Source organism: Macaca fascicularis, chromosome 3 (genome assembly GCF_037993035.2).
Source record: "Macaca fascicularis isolate 582-1 chromosome 3, T2T-MFA8v1.1".
Classification (NCBI taxonomy): Eukaryota; Metazoa; Chordata; class Mammalia; order Primates; family Cercopithecidae; genus Macaca; species Macaca fascicularis.
In genome coordinates this window covers 115492194-115511602 of record NC_088377.1, presented here as the reverse complement: position 1 = coordinate 115511602, position 19409 = coordinate 115492194, and the positions used below count along the sequence as shown (strand labels likewise).

Sequence of the window (19409 nt, the reverse complement as noted above, 5' to 3'; positions counted from 1 at the left end):
CTGTTAGGGGATTCAGGAAAGCAGATGACACAGGTCCCTGATGGGCCTGAGGATTCCCTTGTATAATTCACACATCCCCAGGAGGCTGTGGAAGAGGCCACGGGTGCCATTTTGAGATAAACAGAGAAGAAAGACACAGCTGTAAAAACAGAAGAATGGAAGTAAGGGTTTGTCTTGGGTTTGTATAATTTCCTGAATGATCTTGATTCTGAGGTCTATAATATTAATAAAGACGTTGATAACTAAGAGGCATAATTATATAATGACCTTGATAGTCTATCTGTAGGTGATTATTTTTGTATTTAATGGTTACTGCATTTTACCAATCCTAACATATGATTATTAATAAGATACATAATTGGTCTATATATTGCTAAAAAGAAAAAAAAGTTAGCCATATAACTATGATATTCTATTTATTGTAAGATGCAAACAAATGTTAAAGATGTTAAAGTGTAAGAAAACAAATGTCTGTCTATTGACTTACGGGTGATAATACTAAGTCAGCTAAAAGACATATATATCTGTATTTGTAAATCATGGTAATGATTCCCTCTCATATAGTCAATAAATAAAATGAAATGCATCACGCCTGTAATCCCAGCACTTTGGGAGGCCGAGGTGGGTGGATCACAAGGTCAGGAGATCGAGACCATCCTGGCTAACATGGTGAAACCCCGTCTCTACTAAAAATACAAAAAATTAGCCGGGCGTGGTGGTGGGCGCCTGTAGTTCCAGCGGTTCGGGAGGCTGAGGCAGGAGAATGGCGTGAACCCGGGAGACAGAGCTTGCAGTGAGCCGACATCGCACCACTGCACTCCAGCCTGGGTGACAGAGCGAGACTCTGTCTCAAAAAATAAAATAAAATAAATAAATAAATAAATAAATAAATAAATAAATAAATAGATAGATAAAATGCAGAAGGAAACAGCAACATACAACATTATGCATACCGAGCATTTCAAGAGATTGTAGTGTAGCAGCAAATAGTAAAAAATATCTTTGTAAGTGGTAAGAATTGACCGACTACTCAGAGGAAGGATTAACTAACAGGAATAAGCAAATACCTAGAAAAGCCTAAATATATTTTAGATTGAGGGACATTTATGACTCTGTTAACCCTTACTGTAGTAAATGACTGCAAAATGACCATTTCACGTTGCTCAAATTTGTGGAAACCCTGTTCCTATTTGTTGACCTTACTGGGAACATGAACTCAAAGAAACACATGGGAACGATGTATAGATATTGAGCATTCATTAATGACAGTGTTTGAAACTTCTTCCTATTTTCTGGAAATCACACTTTATGAGGACCATTAGAAAATGAAAACTCTGGATACCTTTTCTTTACTAGCCTGACTTGAAGCTAGACTGTGCACATGACCCAGGCTCCACCACACAGAAGCACAGTCCTAGGTTTTCAATCAGATGCTAGTGACCTAAGCAAAGAAGCCTGTACAGAATCCATTCTGGTGATGGGAGGGGCAGTGGTTTCAGAGAGAATATCCAGGGTTCTGGATGAGTCGGGTGTTTGGAAGAAACCATCCCAGCCCCATTTTATACTTAATTTGGTCATCGTTCCTGAAGGGGCAGCCTCTAGAATTTGTTCTGTACCTCTCCCAATGATTCTGTGTGCTCCTAAATATTGCTTAAAAATAATAACATGCTTTATTAAAAACAACCAGTTAAAACAAACCTGATTCTATGTCTTTCCCAAAGGTAGTGTGTACTTAACATTGGTTTTAAGAAGGAATTTACTATTGAAATATTACACTTACAGATAAATGTATTATTTAATATATTATTAAAGTGTACACACCAATGTAACTATTACCTCTAAATCAAGAAATCAAATTCTTACTAACAAATCAGAACTCCTTTCATCCTCCTCCATCATTATTTCTTCTTCTCTCTCCAAAGACACCCATTATCTTGACTTCTACATCCCTTCTTTTGAATTGAATTGAATATGACATTTAGAAAACATTTGCCAATCTTTTCTTTCTCCTATTACAAAACAAAACAAAACAAAAAACTAACCAAAATAACACTGCTGGATTTCTAATGTGATTGTACTGAATCTATCGATCTATTTGGGGGAGAATCTTTAAAATGCTGAGTCTTGAAATCTGCAACCGTGTTACAGTCCTCTTTAATTAGAGCTTTAATTTCTCTCAATAATGTTTCATACTGTTCTGAATAGATACCTTTCAAATAGTTTTTAAAGATGTATTCCCAGGTATATACTAATTTTGATTTGATAAATGATAAAATTTCTTAAAATTTATTTACTTATTATTAGTTGGTGTCATACAGAAATACAAGTGATTTTTATTTCTACCTTGTAGGCACAGATCTTGCTAAACACACTTATTAATTCAAGTATTTGATCTATCTGTAGATTACTGGGTAATCTATAACAAACAATGAATTTCAATTTCTTCTTTCCCATCCTCTTAAACTCCATGTATTTTTCTTGCCTTATTGCCATGGGCAATGATCTCCGACACAAATTTGAATTATACTTAGAGTAGTGGCCATTCTTGTCTTGTTCCCAATATCAATGAGAGAAACTTCAATATTTCACTTTTAAAGTTTGATGGGAGTTTCCTACATATACACATTATTAGATTAATTGAGTTCTTTACTTTCTGTTACTTAAGAATTTTTGCAATTACAGTTGTTTTGTTTTCAACCATGAATAGAATACATATGGAATGTGATAAAATGCTTTCATGATTTTCTTCTTTATTCTCTTAATGTGGCAAAATACATTGTTTCACTTCCTAATGTTAGGCCAAACTTAAATGCCTGTAATAATCCCAACTTGAACCTGGACATGTTATTCTAGTCACTTTACATATATAACTGTACTTGATTACTAATATCTGGCTTCCATTCTGCTCGTTATCTGGAAAAATATATGAGTGACTTGTACTTTAATTTCTTAAATTCAATGGAAAAAGCCATGCTTCTTTCTCCTGAAAATTTGCCCTAAAAATCCAAGTTGCCTTGATACTTCCCTGAAACTTTTAAACAGGTTTTAAAACTATACATTTGTTCCAGTTTTCCAGTTGATTCCAGTAGGAAAGTTGATCCAAAAATCCCTACTTCATTAGTGCCTGAAGAATCTAATATTTTAAATCATTTATTCCTAAACACATTAACAAGAGTTAATGCTCTCTATAAATTCTGTCTAATTCATCAAGGAAGAAAGTTTGAAGAGTTTTAAGCTCTAGTTAATATAATAACAATAATAAAAATATCATACATATATTGAGTACCAAGTACTGTGTATTCTAAATATTACCAAGTCAAGGTCAAGGATAAAACTTTTCTTTCATCCAGGAGAAGAAAGAGAAATTCTAAGACTTTAATTTTCAGTGATAAGTCTACTTTTCTAATTTAAAATTATAGCTAGGTAATGCAAAGCACGAAGTATTGGACACACATATTTACTTTGGTTTTCTATTGAATTACCACTATAGTGACAGTAAGAGATAAAATCGGAATAAATCTATAAGCAGAAAGAAAATATGAGAGCAGAAAACACTAACACAATTTTCAGGAGCTGGAGAAAATATGTACACATATATGTTGACTTAGGCTTCTTAGAAATATAAATTAAGCTGGTAGAGGTGACGAAGCATAGATTTGCTTAGAAAGGTGGTGAGTTGGAAAGTTACCAGATAATCTTCACAGGATTATCTGGGGTGTATGTAAGCTCTCTCCCCCAACAGAAGACTAGATCTTTGAGTTCTGCAAAAGTGAAAATGAAAGGAATTCTGGGCTAAAGGTACTCAGGAATTCTGAGTGTAAGGACACAATACCAAAACAAGGTAATTACGTGAAAGCGAATATACCAAATATTGAGAGAATAAGTTCCTTTCCTTATCCCCAGTAAGTCAATACCATCGGTATGGGTACTCATCTACAAGTACTACCATCAGAAAAGTTCTTTCAACACAAGTAGTTTGGAAGAAACCAACAAAGCAGGGAGGAGGGGAAACCTTATAACTAAAAGAAAAGTTTCAGTCCATGAAATACAAATAGGGACATACAAGGATCAAGCTGAGAATAAAATGGATTCTCTGTGAAGTTAAATGTAAGAAAAATTGGGAAAAATCTCATCACCAGGTAAAAAAGATGTCCCAGATATGGAGTGAAAAACATAAGAAGAAAGAAAAGAAGATGGAAAATAGAAAAAAAAAAAAGAAAAAAAGAAAAAATAATAATTCAGAGTTCTGTCTTGGATGTTCAGCATCCAAATAATATTGGTTCAAGAAAGAGAACAACTAAAATAAAGGGTGAAAGTGATTATCAATTAAAATATTCAAGAGCAAATGAAGAGCACAAGTTTATGAACATAAATTTATGGTGGAGAATTTGGGAATTGATTAGTTATAGAAATAGAGAAAATGAGGTGGGTGGATCATTTGAGGTCAGGAGTTTGAGACCAGCCTGACCAACATGGTGAAACCCCATCTCTACTAAAATACAAAAATTAGCCAGGCATAGTGCCACGTGCCTGTAATCTCATCTACTAGGGAGGCTGAGGCAGGAGAATCACTGGAACCCAGGAGGCGGAGGTTGCAGTGAGCCAAGATTGTGTCACTGAACTCTAGCCTGGGAAACAGAGTGAGACTATGTCTCTAAATAAATAAATAAATAAATAAATAAATAAATAAATAAATAAGAAAAATAATTAATTAAGTTAGAAAAAAGTCAATTATTAACTCCATGGAAAATAAAATTTGTTTGGCCTGGTGAGCCTATAAAATCTTTCCCTTTTAAAACGATATTTAAAAATAATATTGACATGATTAATACTGAATTTTCAAATTATATAGTAAGACTATTTCTTAGTATTTAAAAGTAAAGTCAAGCCCGAAGGTCAAGGGAATCACTGAACAAAAGGATCTTATTTTAAAAAACAAAATAAATATGTAGATATTTGGCTGCAAAAACTTAAAAAGCCCAATGTTAAAATTATTCTGACAACATGACAGCTTCCAAATATGGGTACCTGCTTCAATGTTATAAACTAGTTTAACCCACATTTTTCCTATTTTTATGCTCATGTAATTTCACTTTATATAGAAACAATTATATGCCCACACATGTATTTAGTTAAAAGATCAGAGCAAAGGTATATTATGCAAGATAAATTTTTATATCCCAATTTTTTTCTCTTCCAAAAGATTTGCAAGTTTCTATCTGTTTTCATAATGAATATATCCTACTATACATACTCTGGTGTTTTGCACTTGCCATTATATGTTGTTGATATGATCATTATATGATATGATATGATATATGTTATTAATATAAAATGTAAAATATATTTATAAAAGGCATTTAAGCTGGAATTTCTTTAATTCACTTTTTTCCACTCTTGTATATTTCAATACTGATTTAATAAACTTTAAAAGCAGAGGTGAAAACTACCAGCTGCTTAGGTGTGTTTCACATCCAGTATAATGGAGAGATAGTTTCTCCTTTTATTCACAAGAGAAACAACGATAAAAACAACAAAAGACAGCTTTTCAAAATAAAAAGAGCCCTATAAAGTAGCTCAGAAATTATGGGGTTTAGTCATAACTAGATAAACTGGTAGTGTAATTAATAACCACCCTCTATTTTTTTTTTTTTTTTCATTGACAAACTATAGGAAAGTTGACTAGGTGATCTTTAAGCTCTCTTCACTATTAAATTTCATTGTTTCTAAGGTTAACACTGCACGGGGAAGTAACTTTTAACATGTAGGTGACTGTTCAGTCTCTGTATGTCAGTTATCTACTTTCTGAATATTTCCCTATTGATTTTCTCTTTAGTGATACATTTTAAGGAAATGTAAGATAATATTCAAAATTCTTGTTGAATCATTAGTAACTTGATAAGCACAAATTCAAATGTGAATATCATGTATTTTAAAGTCAAAAATATAAAGCTAGTATTATTCGATATCTTAAATAGTTGATGTTATTTTTATATTTTCAGGCACTCATTGACTTTATTTTTATCCATTGACTTTAATACACTTCCATTTAACTATCATTTATTGAGCATCTACCTGTTGAAACACACAGACACACACACACACACAGATGTAGGTGCAAGGGTACAAAAGAGAGCAAAATAAATCCAATTAGGAGATGGCAAGAGATTCATGATGCAGGGTAAGCCTCAAATGTGGACTAGACTCTATCAAATATACACTGTGGGGAGGCAGGGGGGTGAAACCCAGCAATTGCACATTGTAATCAAAGGGATGAAAGTGGAAAAGTTCAGGGTTTGTCTGCTGATAGAAAAATTGACCCATGTGACTAGGACATGGTTTGTGCATATGTGTGTAGGTCACAGTCAAAGCAAGCCTGGCAGAGTGTGGAGTCAGATCAGTGTATGCATGCCCAGTTAAGGGTTTCAATTTTATGCATTATGAAATCATGAATTGTCAAAGGGACTTTTTCACTCTGAATCAGAAGAGAAACAGAAAAAAAAGTATATTAGTTGATAAGGTTTTAAGTAACATAAAAGGAATTTGCAAGAACATACACTTAATGAGTAAGATGATGATTAAATAGGTAGCTGTTTGGAAAAAGAAATCATTATCTGGATTAACTTTTAACTAGAAAACTAGACGAGAGAAACACCGAGCACTGGACCGAGCACTGAAGGCCAGCTGAGGTTTTGAGTAGAACTACAACCCAAAGAATTATATTTTTATTTCACCAAGTCTCTGCCACTCAGTATAGTACAGGAGCAAATAAGTTGAATATCTGAAATTAAGTGTGAAAAACTAATTGACATCAAGGATTATGAGATCAGTTCAAATTTGAAAGGATGGACAACCAAAAGTCAGCAGGCAAATTCAAGAGAGAGTAAAGTGGGCAAGGGTAAAACAGTTTTAATTTACTTTTATTTCGACTAACATGCATTTATGTGAAGTAATAAATGTGAAGGGACACATGTGAAAAAATATGTTTATCTAATACCCATAGTTATCCTATGGGATAGAGACTATTTAATCATCCCAATTTTACAGTTGAGAAAATTGAGTCTGAGGAAGTTTTAAAAATGTACTCAGATCACTGAGACAGTTAATTCTCAACCTAGGGTTTGCATTCAATCATTATAAACGACGAGTCAAGGTTCTTAATTACTGTACTATGCAATAATTAAATTAAAAGTAGGAGAGTGAGAAGCTAAGTGAACACAGGCTGCGATCAAAGTAAAATTGACAGTTTAGTTTTAGAATAATAGCAGTTCTCGGCAGTTACAAGGCTTGGAGTATTGTAATAGAAGTAAAGGGCTGAAATAAAATGGAGGCAAAGCCACAGGATTTGAGGGTAAAAGAGAGGTTGATGTCTCTTCATAAAGTGTGAAGGAGCACTTGAAGTTAGAGGGGCAAATCAGCCCTGAGACCCCGTCCTTGTTCATTCACAGGGGCGGTTGGTACTTGGTACCAACAAGGGGAGATAAAAATGGAATTCCCCACAACCCCAACACACACAGGCACACATGCATGTATGCATGCATGCAAAAGCACACATCCAAGGGTAACAAACACCTTCTACCTGATAGAGCCTTGGGACGGGGAAGGTCCTCAGAGAGAAGTAGGATTGCGTAAAGGAAATGAAGACATGACTTACGTGGTAAGTACTCAATATGATTGCTAGATACTGGGAAACTGTGACTTCAAGCAAAACAATGTACAGAGGGTTCTCGAATAACATCCTTTCCTTCCATGATATTTTGTTATAACATTGATGAGCAAAAAAAATGGTTTTGTTATATACATGTTTCCACTTCAAGTCACAGCTTCCAAAAACCTATTGAGGATGTTAAGTGAGGACTTCTTGTAATCAGTAAAACATTTGGGAACTTTTGTTTGCTGTTTTTTAATGGAATAAGCTTTATAATAAACATTTTGTAAATGCCTGGCAGAAAAGACAGGCAATGGAAAGTGGTGGCAGGCACTGAATAGATTTTTAAAATATTATTTGGGGAAACAAAGTACTACTTATATAAATATTGACAACCGTGTAATTCTTTTATCTAATAACCCAGGTAAAAGTACCTAACAAATACTGTCACTATTCATCAACTCCAAGAAAAACAACTGTTATTTCAGGTGAATTCTTTGTGTATGTGTGTTTTCATTGGACAGAAGGAATTGCATAAGCCAGTGCTTCTCAAAATGTGGTCCCCTGGAACATTAGCATCAGCATCACCTGGAAACTTTTAGAAATGCACATTTTCAGATCCCACCCCAGGTCAGATGAATCAGATATACCAGTCCTGCAGGTGATTCTGATGTGTGATAAAGTTTGAGAACCTCTAACCTAAATCAACATGTGTGTATTTCTTTCTGCTTAGCTACCTGGAAATAAGATCCAATTCAACACTGACCTGCAAAAGTTAATTTTAGGTGCTTGTTCACGTGTGTTTCTGTGTTAATTATAATTGCTTTTTCTCATTTTCATTCTTTTGGTCTATACTGTACTTAATAAGTTGTAACCCTTTTGGAGTAAGTATGTATTAAACTAACCATCAATACAAATGTTTGGAGTTTTACTGAGAATTCGTTTTTAAAAATCTGTAACTGTAAAAGAATACATGTTAGTAATTTTTACGTATGCAATTTAGAAGAGTAAAAATATATGGTAAATTGTTAAGAAAGTGGATGAGGAAGATGGATTGTTATTTAATTGACATAGGAAAGGGCCAGGCATTGGCATTAAAAAAGAAAAAGAAAACCAAACTTCGGATGATTCTGATGTATAGTCGTGGTAAGAATCACCAAATTAGAGGATATGAGAAAACAGACCTACAGCATCATGTATTTTGAAGAGTTTGGTGAAAATGATAATGATAATTCTGGGCCACAGCAACACTGACTATAAGAATGGTCTGAAGAAATGGTTTTAAAGAAAGGAAAATGTAATGCATCTAGTGTAAGCTTGAAAAAAAGCTGGGAAACTCAAAGAAAAAAACAGAGAGAAGGGGGTTGAGAACACTAAAGAAAAGTAAATGGCAGGTCAGTTGGACGAGATTCATCATGTCTTTTTGAAAAGTGCGGTGAGTTAACATTCTATCTGCAACTGTGGACAAAATCTATGTGGGTTCAAGGATGCACACTGAAAACTCAAAAGCATTCTTCTCAGAAATTCCACCTTAAAAGCAATATACATCCAGCTGACCCAGAAATAGTTAAACTGCAAGACCAAATACCATCTTGGGGAGGATGGATGGTGCCTTTATTCATTTTCAGATGTGGAAAAAATGTTTGTCTTTATATGTTTATAATCATCCCAAACGTGCTCCCGATAACACCTGAGCAAACTTTCTCTCTGGCTGTCACTTCAATAGAAATTCACTGAACATTAATATTTACTTTGGAATGAGACAGATTTCTGTAACTTCTTAGGAATACAAAATAAATCTTGAAATGCAAATATTCAACATTTATGAATAATAAATATATATTTAAAGAATGATATTCATATGGTTTATTCATAACCTAAGCAGGTGTGACTCTTAAATAATCACATTACAGTAAATCTTTTATTGGAAGGAGAAATATTATCAAAAAGTTACTATTAAATTTAACTAAAAATGCCTCCCAATAATCATTCTGAGACGGTATGATTATTTATATTTGCTTTAGAAGTATTAAAGTTTAGATCTATTATCTTCACTATCATTCTAGTAGCAAGCATTCTTCATTAAATTTACCATATCCTATATAATCAAATTTATCAGATTATTGAGTAAGCTGCCAGGACTATATTTACAAAGAGCCTCAGAGATAGAACAGATGATCAAATGAGCAGGTTTAGAGTAAATGCTTGAAAAATATTTTCTTATATTGCAATGAGCATAGTTAGCCACCAGAGAGAGCTCAGTCACTATATTTTATTAAAGACAGTAATTTACTTTCCCTCAACTGAATAGAAATTCTCTATCCGCCATATCCTAAAAGAAACAAAGCTATTGCTTAATGATTTATAATATCCAGTATCGAATACTATAAATGACACTTTCAGGTTTAGCATTTGAGAAATAATGTGTCTCTGCCAACAAGAGTGTTAGTGCTGAAGCTTGCAAGGGAGATTTCCACTGGGGAAAAGGTGCAGGTTGCATACTTATAGGTAAGTTTCTTACTCACTAATGGGAAGGTTTCTTCACACACTAGAAATAAATGCTTTATGAAAACAACTCAAAGGCTACTTTCTAATAACATCTTGTTAACTCCAAAGAACTGAGGAACAGTTTTTTAGAGTCATATGACAAACATAATCAAGAAGTAATCAGTAATAAATGGAACTTGATAAATAAGAACCTGAAATTAATAGATTTTAATATCTTTTAATTGTCTGATTCTCAGCAGGAGGAAATTTTTACTATTAAGCAAGGTCACTTTATTTCACAAAAAGTATAGAACTGTACTAATACAATTTTAAGTTAATCAATATTCAGTCCTTTCTCCTGCCCCCAACCGTGATAAGTAAACAAAATGAAGAAACACATACACTCAAGCTTATCCTCAGGTCTTCCTCTTTCAAGCAGAGACAGGTAACAGACAATGTCCTTCAGGTGGATTACTTCTGGGGAACTTGAATTTGCAGGAGAAGTAGTCCGGGGAGGGGTGATGGCACCTTTATTCATTCTCAGACCTGGAAAAAAAAAATTGTCTTTATATTTTGTTAATTATTTACAGTGATCTCAAACACAAAACAAATTAAGAAAATAGAGAGAGAACACACAGGCTACATAGAAAATTGTATTTTTAAGGCATAGAATAACCAAATTCTCTGGAATATAGCAGCTAGACACAGCCTACGACTGTTGTAGATGAAGGAGAGTTCTTTGGGATCCACAGACACGGCACTGCTCTATCACCCACTGGATGGTATTCGGGTCAGAATAATATTACCCTAGGTGAGTTGGTGCACATGTGAATGCTTGAAGACCCACTTCCCTATCCCACCTTTCTCTGCTTTAGGTAGTGACAGCTATAAATCTGTTGGGAAGATACTTAAAATGGACTTTTCACAAAATACTAAAGAAAAAAATGTGAGTCTTTCACAATATAATTTCTCTATTGATAATAAGTAATCATCCATTCATAAAGTCATGTATTTGTTTCAAATATTTGCCAGTACCATGAAGAAGACATCCTTTTTCACCATCAAAGGATTTGCCCATGAGTAAGAATAAAGAGAACATAACCAAAACTCTGGATAAACATGATGGATATTAGAGAGGTAAAAACATATTAGGGGTTTGGTTTTTAAATGGTTCTCACTTTATTTCTGAAACCTATTATCTGTGTCGGTACTATGACAAGGATATAGGTTGCTTATTACCTGTCTGGTGATAATCTAACTGAAATATGTTCACAATAACTTGGTAGTTCTATCTTACCCAGAAGCCACTGAAATCAGATTGTGTGTATCTGACAAGGCCTGAAGACAAACCCCAATTATCCTTTGAGGGATATATGACATTTTTAGAGGTATTTGGGAGAAATAACTAATGGCTTGAATGACTACTAGATTCCTAACCAATCAGAAGCTACTGTAAGGAATAATTGGAACAAAATACAGTTCTAGAACTGTGTTCTTAGCACAGATCTACCTGACTGCGTATCTCTCGCTCTAGTCTAGTTTTTCAATTTGTAACTTTCCATGAATACCCATCATCTCGTCAAGACATCTGAAGATTCCCAGGCATATAATTCAATGTGTTGTGAAATGTCCCAAGTTAGTTTTATCATTGGTGATGTTGTCACTAATAAAGGGAACTATTTATTGAGTGCCTAATATATGACTGAAATCATGGTAGGAGCTTTAACACATATTATCGCATATTATTCTTACATGAACCCTGTGAGGTAGAGTGCATTTTCTCCATTTTTACAGATTAGGGACAGTCTTACAGATTTCAATTTCCCAGAGTTTCATAACCAGCAAGACAAGCTCATCTTCTTGTTTCTACACTGGTAGCTTACAAACCATTTTTGTTCAAGGTCAATCATAAAAATGTAAGAAAAATAATTTACATCTTAACACAGTGCACATGCATGCGCGCACACACACACACATTAGTGGGATTCATAATTGCTCAAATATTTTATTTTCTATATTAACCTACTCCTATTCTATTCTATTCTTAAAATTTTCCTCAAAGACCATCTAAACTGAACTTACTAGCCACCAATGGATCAAAAATCACAGTTTGAAAAAAACACTGCTTTTTGTCTTTCATCCTTTCTTTTTCTGAGACAGAGTCTCGCTCTGTCACCCAGGGACTGGAGTGCAATGGTGTGATCTTCGCTCACTGCAACCTCTGCCTCCTGGGTTCAAGTGATTCTCCTGCCTCAGCCTCCTGAGTAGCTGGGACTACTGGTGCATGCCACCACGTCCGGTTAATATTTTTTTTTTTTTTTTTTTGTATTTTTAGTAGAGATGAGGTTTCACCATGTTGGTCAGGCTGGTCTCGAACTCCTGACCTCATGATCTACCCACCTCAGCCTCCCAAAGTGCTGAGATTACAGGTGTGAGCCACCATGCCTTGCCTCTGTCTTTTTTAAATGAAGTCTTACTTATTTTAAATGTGGCATTATGTTTTACATTAATTCTACTCCTGTTTATAAAGTTATCAACAGAGACATGTATTGTAAATGGACTTTCCTTTTTAATAGAAGTATCAATGTATATCTAATACAAACTAATAGTTATTTATGAACCAAGGAAGGCAGAAAATTGAAGACAATCCTGAGCTTTAAAAAAAAAAAAATGACCCGAATAATTGAAACTAGTCAACTAAAGCTCAGACAGCTGCAGGAATAAGCAGTTCCAACTTATGATAAAAAACATTTGGTGCTGACCCTTGACATGACCATAACTTTCAGACTTGGAGAACACAGCTCTTGAATTATGGTCGGATAAGCTGTGACCTAACTCATCTTGCTGATGAGCTAATCCTCTTTTCCAACGTTTCCCCCTGTGGTACTGAAATGATTTAATCAGCTTGATTTAACTCTTTTATAGAAAAATTCAGAACAAAACAAAAAAGAAATAAAAGAACATGCTCTGACATTTATTTGAAAGAAAGTCAAATATATTATAGATCTTCACTTTATTTAGAACACGGCATGATCATTTATACTTACACAACTAAGGTACACAGTGTTTAATTATCAGCTTTCAGCATATTGAACACAAACAATTGAGAATGTAAGGATCACATAATTTTGTCTTTTCTGTATGTAATGTATAAATTGAGCATGAACGTACACATATAATTTGTATTTAGCACCATGTTTTTGAAGGAATATGCTACTGTACTAAATTATTTTTGTTTGAAAAAATAAGTAATATTTTCCATTTCCTTTTCATGAAATATTGTTAACTGAACATTTAAAGCTGTATCATGTATTTATTACATGAAATATGGATAACTGAATGTTTAAAGCTGTATCATGTATTTTCTTTCCATGAAATATTAACTGAATATTAAAGCTATATCACATATTTAATTGTGTCATAGTTTTACATTTAAATAGCTTAAAGTTTATGTAAAAGAAATATGGGCATATATTCAATCTATACATTGAAGAACTAATCAACTCTTCCTGAAGTCCAATAACAGCCAAATATGAGGGGTAAAATATGTTCTTTTGCCATGATTTATAGAGTGCACTGAAGAAGAAGATAAAATGTTAAAGATCTTTTTTTATTACCCAATAAAAAGAAAATTGTAGAACAGCACTTAATTTTTTAAAGTCTATTCTTTTTTAAAAAGTTTGAGGCTCACAACAAAATTGAGACCGTACAGAGATTGAACACTGCTTTACATCTTTCCTTCATTTTCTTTACTAAAGCCTTGCTTACATCAAATATCTCTCTATGTTTCACATTAATTCTACTTCTGTTTATAAAGTTATTACCCACTACACATGCATATTCTTCCCCACTACCAACATTCCCCACCAAAGTAGTACATTAGTTACAATTGGTTAAACTACATTGACATCTCATTACTATCCAATCTCTATAATATACATTAGGGTTCTCTTTTTGTTGTACATTCTATGAGTTTGGACAGGTGTATAATGATGTGTCCACCATTATAGTATCTTTCAGAGAAGTTTCACTGCCCTAAAATATTTTTACTCTGTTTATTTATCTCTGCCCTCCCACCCACCTCTGAACCTTTTATTTTCTCCCTAATTTTGCTTTTCCCATAGTGTCATAGAGTTGAAATCATACAGACTGGCTATTTAGACTGGCTTTTTTCTGTTATTAATATGCATTTACATTTCCTCCATGTCTTGTTATGGCCGGATAGCTCATTTCTTTTTATCATTGAGTAACATTGCATTGTTGGGATGTACTACAGTTTATTCATTCATCAACTTGATTAAATTTTGAGGTGTTTAATTAATAAAAAAGCTCAGCCGGGTACTGTGACTCATGCCTGTAATCCCAGCACTTTGGGAGGCCGAGGCGGGCAGATCACAAGGTCAAGAGATCGAGTACCTCCTGGCCAACATGATGAAACCCCATCTCTACTAGAAATACAAAAATTAACTGGGCGTGATGGTGCATGCTTGTAGTCCCAGCTACTTCAGAGGCTGAGGCAGGAGAATCGCTTGAACCCAGGAGGCGGAGGTTGCAGTGCGCTAAGATTGTGCCACTGCACCCCAGCCTGGGTGGCAGAGCAAGACTGTCTCAAAATAATAATAATAATAAAAGTAAAAACAAAATTAAAATTAAAAAGCTCACAGATTTATTCCTGCTCCCACCACCTCCCCAAGATCAGCCCACTTTCTCTTATGTTTCTTTATATTATGTTATCATTTATTTTTCTGAAAGCAGGCCCCATCCTCAATCTAACTCCATAGGGATTATTTTTACACCCTACTGTACTTTTATTTTTATTTTTATTTTTTTGCCCTTTCCCTAAATCTGGCTGAAACTCACTACTTATGTTCCTCGAATGCAGTTCACTACCCTGAAGAAAAGTCCTTTTTCCTTTTAAGAAGTTTGCACTAATCTAATGATTATTCAGAAGCTTAGGAGACAACATGTATGGCAACCAAGAAGTTGCAAGCCAGGCTTCTTTACTACAGCTGAGATGGTAAAATGACAACATGAAATAGTAAGTGGGATCCTCCATAACAGCAATAGCCTCTGGTGAGGAAGCTCAAAATTCTATCTTTAATTAACAAAGGTCAATTTTACTCACCCAGTCATCAGCGAAATTCTCTCTTTATAACTAAAACGAAACATATAGCTGGGCAAAACAAAAGGGTGGGTTTGTTTGTTTGTTTGTTGGCCTCAAGTGAACAGAACTAAATATTGCTTCAGAGCTTCAGAGTAAATATTGCAATTGACACTTAAAGTAGTATAATCTGCAGATTCTTCTACTTGCCCTAGGCTATACTATTTTAAATATTTCATCACCAAAGTGAAGTGTGTGTGTGTATATATATAAAATAAAATACATATATATGTGTATGTGTATATATTATAATATACAACAAAGTACAAAGTGAAAAATAACCATTGTAACTGGAGCATATTAGTCTTATTAGGAATAATTATCTTGTACTTAGCATTTATTTCTGTTAAAATAATTTCATTATATATACACATACATACATATGCATATACACATTCTTTTCTTCAAAGCTTTAGTTACAAAAAGTAGTTAGCATTAGTTAAATTGAATGTTGCCTACTGTTATCATATTTCTAAACACATGATTTTCATTATCCTCCAATCTAGACACTTCACTTCTTTAAACAATAACCTCAAAAGTTGTGTTTAATAGATAATTTTAATTCCAGCCTCAGGTTCAATTCTTAGCAGATAAGTTTTGAGTACCTGTTCAGTTAGTGCCTCTGATCCAATTTGTTTTATTTTCAAACATTTGCAGTTCAGATAATGAAAACAGTGACATTTTCTCTATTTCTTAATGAAATAGTCAAAAACAATAACATGAATTACATTTCTAAATTTATAAGGCAATAAAACACTCATAATTTAGCTTTTTCTTTTAAAATATTGGTTCAATTTACAGAAATGTATCAGATTTATTTATCACATAATATAATTACATTTCCAACATCCTTACTATTGGTCATAATGAGTAGCATAGATAATCAGAATAAAAATAGTTGATATTAGTATTATCATACATTTCATGATTTTTACACTTAATCTTTCAACTATGCTTGTTGTAGTATATTATAATTATCTTTCGTTCTTTGTTTATCCAAACTGACAGCAAAATGAGGTAGATGGCATTTTCAGTGAATAAGAAATGTAATAGAGATAGTGATTCCTTATAAAGAGAAGACAGACTGTGAGCTAGAGTCCCCGATATGAAACTGGGATCAGACAAACCTCTCTGAGAACACACTCTGGTTTTCATCTGTTTGGACATTGGCAAAAACCTCAAACAAGCAATTACAGGGAGAAGGACTTAAAGTGCAGATCTTTGGGGATAATGTTTGAAAAGCAGAGTAATCTCTGTAAAGGAACAATATTAATAACAGCTCTGGTTGTATACAAACAATATTTTTGTACAGTGGTCTTATTTGACCCTACAATTCTGTTTTAAAGATGAGAAAGTGGAAATTCAGTAAGTAAACTGTTCGTGATCACATACCAGTCAGTCAACGGAGCAAAAAGGTGAGGACAAATCATCTAATTCCAAACTTTGGACTCTTTTTAAAAGCAGTAAAAATGAGATCTGTCTACACAAGTGCTGTCCAATAAAATTTTCTGCAGGCTGAGAGCAGTGGTTCACACCCATAATCCTAGAGTTTTGGGAGGCCAAGGCAAAAGATCACTTGAGTCCAGGAGTTCGAGCCGCAACCTGGGCAAAATAGAGAAACTTCATCTCTATAAAAAAAAATTAAAAATTACCCAGTAGGGTAGCATGCATTTGTAGTCCCAGCTACCTGGGGGGCTGAGCAAGAGGATCACTTGAACCCAGGAATTCAAGGTTACAGTAAGCTATGACCACACCACTGCAGTCTGGGCAACAAACAGAGCAAGATTTTGTCTCTTGAAAACAAACAAACAAAACAATCAAACAAACAAAAAAAACCTTTCTGCACTCTTCAATACAATAAAATTAACTACCTGTGACTATTTGACCAAAGTTATTCGTGAATTTAGATTTAAATAGCAATGGATAGCTAGTGGGTACCATATCAAGTTGTGTAGGCTATATACTGTATGCAGATAATACAGTTGTGTAGGCTATATACTGTATGCAGGTAAATAATTGAAAGCTATTTAAATTACTCTCAGTAATTTGAATATATATAAGTATGGGACAAAAATAATTAAACCACCACACATTAAAAGAGCCCATGATGCCAAATTTTCTATATTTATCACACGAAAATAAATTCCAATAATCTCCTTAAATTTCACTGTACAGATATTGTTCAGAATGTATAATATCTTTAAGAAAAATGATATGTCGATTTCTTTTTTTTGAGACAGGGTCTCACTCTGTGATGCCCAATCTGGAGTGCAGTGGCACGTTCACTACAACCTCCACTTCCAGGGTTCAAGAGATTCTCCCACCTCAGCCTGCAAGAAGCTGGCATTACAGGTGTGAGCCACCACACCCAGCTAATTTTTGTATTTCTTGGTAGAGACAGAGTTTCACCATGTTGGCCAGGCTGGTGTCAAACTCCTGACCTCAAGTGATCTACATACCTTGGCCTCTCAAAGTGCTGGGATTACAGGTGAGAGCAACCATGCCCAACCAATATGTTGAATTTGACCTTTATGCTATGTATGCACACCAAAACATTGAAACATAATTTATTTAATGAATAATGGTAATGACTGACATTTATTAAGCATTTATAATGTACAAGATAGTATTTCAAATGATTTACATGCATCATGTTTTTTTTCAGTCTCACAATAGTTAATGAAATATATACACATATTATCCTCATTTTACATTTAAGAAAGCAGAAGTGAGAACGAGTTGCACAGGTATGACTCAAAATGAAGTCTGAATTGAAGTTTCATTTTATTTATTTATTTATTTTTGAGACAGAGTCTTGCTCTGTCGCCCAGGCTGGAGTGCAGTGGTTCAATCTCAGCTCACTGTAACCTCTGCCACCCAGGTTCAAGTGATTCTCCGGCCTCAGCCTCCCAAGTAGCTGGGATCATAGGCACCTGCCACCACACCCAGCTAATTCTTGTATTTTTAGTAAAGACGGGGTTTCGCTATGTTAGCCAGGCTGTTTTCAAACTCCTGACCTCAGGTGATCCACCCACCTTGGCCTTCCAAAGTGCTGGGATTTCACTGTACAGACGTGAGCCACCGTGCCTGGCCTGAATTGGAGTTTTATACTCTAAGCATGATTCTGTGAGGCTGGTCAGAGAAAAATAAATCAGAGGAAACTGTCTTCTGCCTCTCAATAAAAGACCTTCGTTTTAAGAGTCTGGTTTTCAAGACTCTTAAGAGTGGATACATTGATTAAGTCATAAACATTTGAAAGAATATTAGAAATCATAGCCATAGCTGAGAACTCTTAATTTTCATCTTCCATTTGGCCCATGTCTTGGGCCATCTATCTTAATACGTTTGTGAACATGTATTTATATGTGTGCTTGCATGTGTAAACATGCACATATATTTGCCAAATCTTTACATATGATTTTTCTTATTGCTCATCTGTGTTTTTGTTAGATATACAACTAGCATGCCCTTTATAATTATAAACACAATAAATATTCAGGACCCTTAAGATTAGTCATGTAAAAAAGATCCCAGGTACTGAGGATAAAACATTGAACAAAGGAGGAAAATCCCATTTCCACAGAGCTTTCATTCCAGGGGATCAAAGCAAGTGTCCAACACCATTGCATATTTTCTAGCTATGACTAGGTGTTTTTATGAGTGAAAAAATGTTATGATGGATTTGGGCCTCTGCAGGGTATTAAATCTCTTATTTCCTTTTACTACAATATTACAAACTGTAAATAAATATTTTTGAATATGAAAGTACAAAAATATTAAGACAACACTATCATTTAGTATGCAATCATTAAGACGCAAATGAAAATACAGAAATGTGTGTTGGGTGAATAAACCTAATAATAAAGTAAAGGTGGAAAATTTGAGGACCAAAATTTACTTGGAATATTCAAATGGAAGAAAAAAGAAACCTGATTAATCAAGTCTAATATATTAAAAACCATTTAATGATTAAAGGAGAGACTTGAAGAGAAATCATCCCTTACTGGCAGTAATTGTATTAAAAACAAGACCACAAAATTATTGCAAGGAAGAGGCTGGCAGGATAAAATAATTTTTGAAGTAAAATAATTTGTGGATCATTACTTCTAACGA

General features: G+C 34.1%; 1 protein-coding gene across 26 annotated transcripts in view; it reads right to left on the bottom strand.

Annotated features, from left to right (window-relative positions):
- DGKB (diacylglycerol kinase beta) overlaps positions 1–19409 on the bottom strand; it is a 764643-nt gene that overhangs the window by 555642 nt on the left and 189592 nt on the right. For 23 of the 26 annotated variants that reach the window (XM_005550071.5, XM_065542255.2, XM_065542256.2 and 20 more), the window contains one exon: positions 10538–10681. In XM_005550071.5, coding sequence (XP_005550128.1) covers positions 10538–10681 — 144 coding nt within the window. Of the gene's footprint in view, positions 1–10537; positions 10682–16688; positions 16926–19409 lie in introns of those variants that run through there. The other 3 variants (XM_074035397.1, XM_015447686.4, XM_074035396.1) reach the window with 3 other exon arrangements.